The sequence below is a fragment of the Hibiscus syriacus genome, unplaced genomic scaffold (assembly GCF_006381635.1).
Source record: "Hibiscus syriacus cultivar Baekdansim isolate YM2019G1 unplaced genomic scaffold, ASM638163v2 tig00117016_pilon, whole genome shotgun sequence".
NCBI lineage: Eukaryota > Viridiplantae > Streptophyta > Magnoliopsida > Malvales > Malvaceae > Hibiscus > Hibiscus syriacus.
This window is the reverse complement of record NW_024063525.1, coordinates 5,600,900-5,604,316: the sequence shown is the minus strand read 5'-3', so window position 1 is coordinate 5,604,316 and position 3,417 is coordinate 5,600,900. Positions and strand designations below refer to the sequence as shown.

General features: G+C 32.5%; 1 protein-coding gene across 1 annotated transcript; it reads right to left on the bottom strand.

Moving 5' to 3' along the window:
* Positions 1 to 2,238: 2,238 nt before the first annotated feature.
* LOC120195518 (tyrosine decarboxylase 1-like) lies at positions 2,239 to 2,589 on the bottom strand. Its single transcript, XM_039197519.1, has one exon. The coding sequence runs from the start codon at positions 2,587 to 2,589 to the stop codon at positions 2,239 to 2,241; it is 351 nt and encodes a 116-aa protein (XP_039053450.1).
* Between the last annotated feature and the right edge of the window lie 828 nt (positions 2,590 to 3,417).

Genomic DNA, 3,417 nt, shown 5'->3' with positions numbered 1-3,417 from the left:
ATGTTTCTTAATCAATACATTAACGCTAAATAATACTCAATGTCAATTTCAATTTATATACCGAACCGATGTGTTCGCCACCTTCCTTCATCTTTTGGCATTCGGTCATACTGTCAACATTTAAAATTTGTAATCAATTTAAAGTTCTTAAATACTTAATCCAATTACCATTTCAAGAATAATAACAAAAAGACATTGATACTTACTAGAAGTACACATATCCACCCTTTGGTTGCTTTCGAATCTTGGCCTCAATTTCAACGTCACCTTCACCACCAACAATTCCAAGATCCTTTGACTTCATTTTTCCTTCATATATTTATACAACTTATAAAAATATCGATAACTACTCTTGTAATAAAACAGTTTCCTTCAAAAGAATTTGAATGGCCACTACGACAAGTGTCGACACATTTATACAACCTACAATATCATTTTCTACCTATAATATTATAAACAGCTATCCATATTTATTTTCTACCTATAGTATTATATAATCAGTCCCAGATCCTTTTTGGCTTCGATTCGAAATCCCCAAACGAAACACAAAAACCCTAATCCCTATTTCCTTCAAACGAATAGGAACACTCAATACTCCAAGTATCGGCACATTTATACAACTTATAATATCATTTTCTACCTATAATATTTAATAAAAGTATCGATATTTATATTTTACCTAGAATATCACTTTCTACTTGTAATCGGTCCCAAATGCTTCTTTACTCCAAAACCCCAAACAATACATAAAAACCCTATTTCTGATTACTATAATAATAAAAAACTAGGGTTTCGACAACGTACTTTTCAATTCGACTGCAACAACAAACAAACAAACTTCGCTTTAGAAACGCCTTCTGAAATGCAGCAACAATTACTCTTCGATTTCAAAAACTCGTCTGTTCTATCTATTTTTGAGAGGATATTTAACTATGCCCTTTATATTTTTACCGAATATGTTATTTATATTTAATCGATAGAACTACCAAAGTGTCGATACTTTTATGTCAGGTGTCGATACTTTCGATAGTATAATTACCTATTTATTTGAAAGTATCGATAATTTATTACGCGTACTTATTAAAGTATCGACACTTTCAATATATCCGGTAGCGTTTTACCGGTTTTGTCATTTCGAGACTGATTTTGTCATATTTTTATCTGTTATATCGTTATGGATCGATGCATTTTTATAAAGTATCGACACTTTATAGGCGCTAAAACTGCTTCTCTTTTAAATTCACAAAGGGTCGATACTTATATTAAAGTATCGACATTTTCAATATATTCGGTTGCTCTATACCGGTTTTGTCCTTTAGAGACCGGTTTTGTCATATTTTTACCTGTTATATCGTTGTGGATCGATACATTGTTATAAAGTATCGACACTTTATAGGCGCTAAAACTGCTTCTCTTTTAAATTCACAAAGTGTCGATACTTATATTAAAGTATCGACACTTTCAATATATCCAGTCGCTCTATACCGGTTTTGTCCTTTAGAGACCGGTTTTTTCATATTTTTACATGTTATATCGTTGTGGATCGATACATTTTTATAAAGTATCGACACTTTATAGGCGCTAAAATACTTCTCTTTTAAATTCACAAAGTGTCGATACTTATATTAAAGTATCGACAATTTCAATATATCCGGTAGCGCTTTACCGGTTTTGTCTTTTCGAGACCGGTTTTTTCATATTTTTACTTGTTATATTGATGTGGATTGATACATTTTTATAAAGTATCGACATAAATCGACAAGCTAAGTTTGCCGGTTGCCAAATTTTTTAATATTTTTTCATGATTTAGACCTACTACATTATTATTACTCAACATTTCCGGTAGCGCTAAACCGAATTTGTTAAATATCTTTTAATGTATCCGGTAACGCCTTATATTAACCCGTCTTTCCTAAGACAATCCCATGTTGAGAGGGCTAAGAGTTGAAAGAAGAGTTCATTAATAGCGTATACAAAATAATATATATATATATATATATATATATATATTACAAAACAAAGAATTGGCCCACCTTCAATGAAAACTTCCCCATATTTTCATTTTTTATTTGACTTAAAAAGATTGCGATTGGCTTTTGAAATTTCTATGTTTTAGCGATGGCTGGTTGAATCTTCTTAGAAGTTCATTCTTTTTTGACACTGCTCTCTAGACCCGGCCCAATACATGTGTCAGAAGGACCTTAGCCCAGGACAGTATGTTTGAGGGACATCAGTTTTCTAGCACTGCTGGCTTTGAGGGCAGCATGTTCCGGTAAACAAAAATGATGATGGTAGCTGAAGTAACTTGCGCATCCAGTCCAACACAATGGATTCAAGCTCAGTCACCGCAGGGGATGAAATCCAGTAGAAACCAACGACATTAAAACCCGAGCAAAGAATTTCCCCTAAAAAGCCAGCAGTGCTAGCATTTGCTTGGAAGTAGGCGAAGAAGTTTGGACTTTGCCAATGAGTGATGCCTGGAATTATGCAATCCTTGACATCTTTGAGTATATCTTCGAGCGGTTCAGGGAAATAGGGGGAAGACTCAAGCAACCTAGCCGACAAATAACCAGGGGTATTTCTCAACATTTTCATAATAATCGGCAATGAAATCAATCACTGCTTTGGACTCGTTTGTTGGATCAAGGTGATGCACTTCCCATTTATCAAAATGTAAATGTTTCTTCTTCTTTGTGGATGATAATGTAAATGCTTTTTTGTTTCAACGGTATGTTGGTATGCTGAAGGAAGCAGACCCAGGGGATACATAGCAATAAAGAGATGGAATATTAGATTTTGAAAAGGCATAATAGCATTATTATTATGATTAACGTGTATTGTTTTAATTAATTAAAGGGTAAAGTATAGTAATGGTCACTGAACATTTCTGAAGCTTGCATTTAGGTCCCTCAACTTTTAAAACTTGCAATACAGTCCCCCAACATTTAATCCATTTGCAATATGGTCCCGCACCTATGAAAATTAGGGTTAATTATATAAATGGTCACTGAACTTTTCAGACACTTGAATTTAGGTCCCCTAACTTTTAAAACTTACAAGATATTCCTCAATTTCATTCTAAACCCCAAATTCCAAAGTAATTCAATTTCATTCTAAACCCTAAATTCCAAAAATAATTCAATTACATTCTAAAACCCAAATTCTAAAATATTTCAATTTAAGGAGGAACATACTAGATTATCTTTAAGAACGTGATAGCGTTTTGATTTTTTTACTTTTGTGAAGAAAAAAAATACACTCCCTCCTCGTAAATGTAAATTTAGTGACCTTCAATAATTTAAATATAAAAAATGATTATGGAAGAAATTGAATAAAAAAACATAATCTCTCAATGAAAAAATTAAGAATCAAAATCCCCAATTGACATCCTTATAATTTTTATTTATTTCAATTATA

What these genes read in the sequence shown, in the direction of transcription:
- LOC120195518 (XM_039197519.1), bottom strand. Translation starts at nt 2,589, where the DNA reads ATGTTGAGAAATACCCCTGGTTATTTGTCGGCTAGGTTGCTTGAGTCT.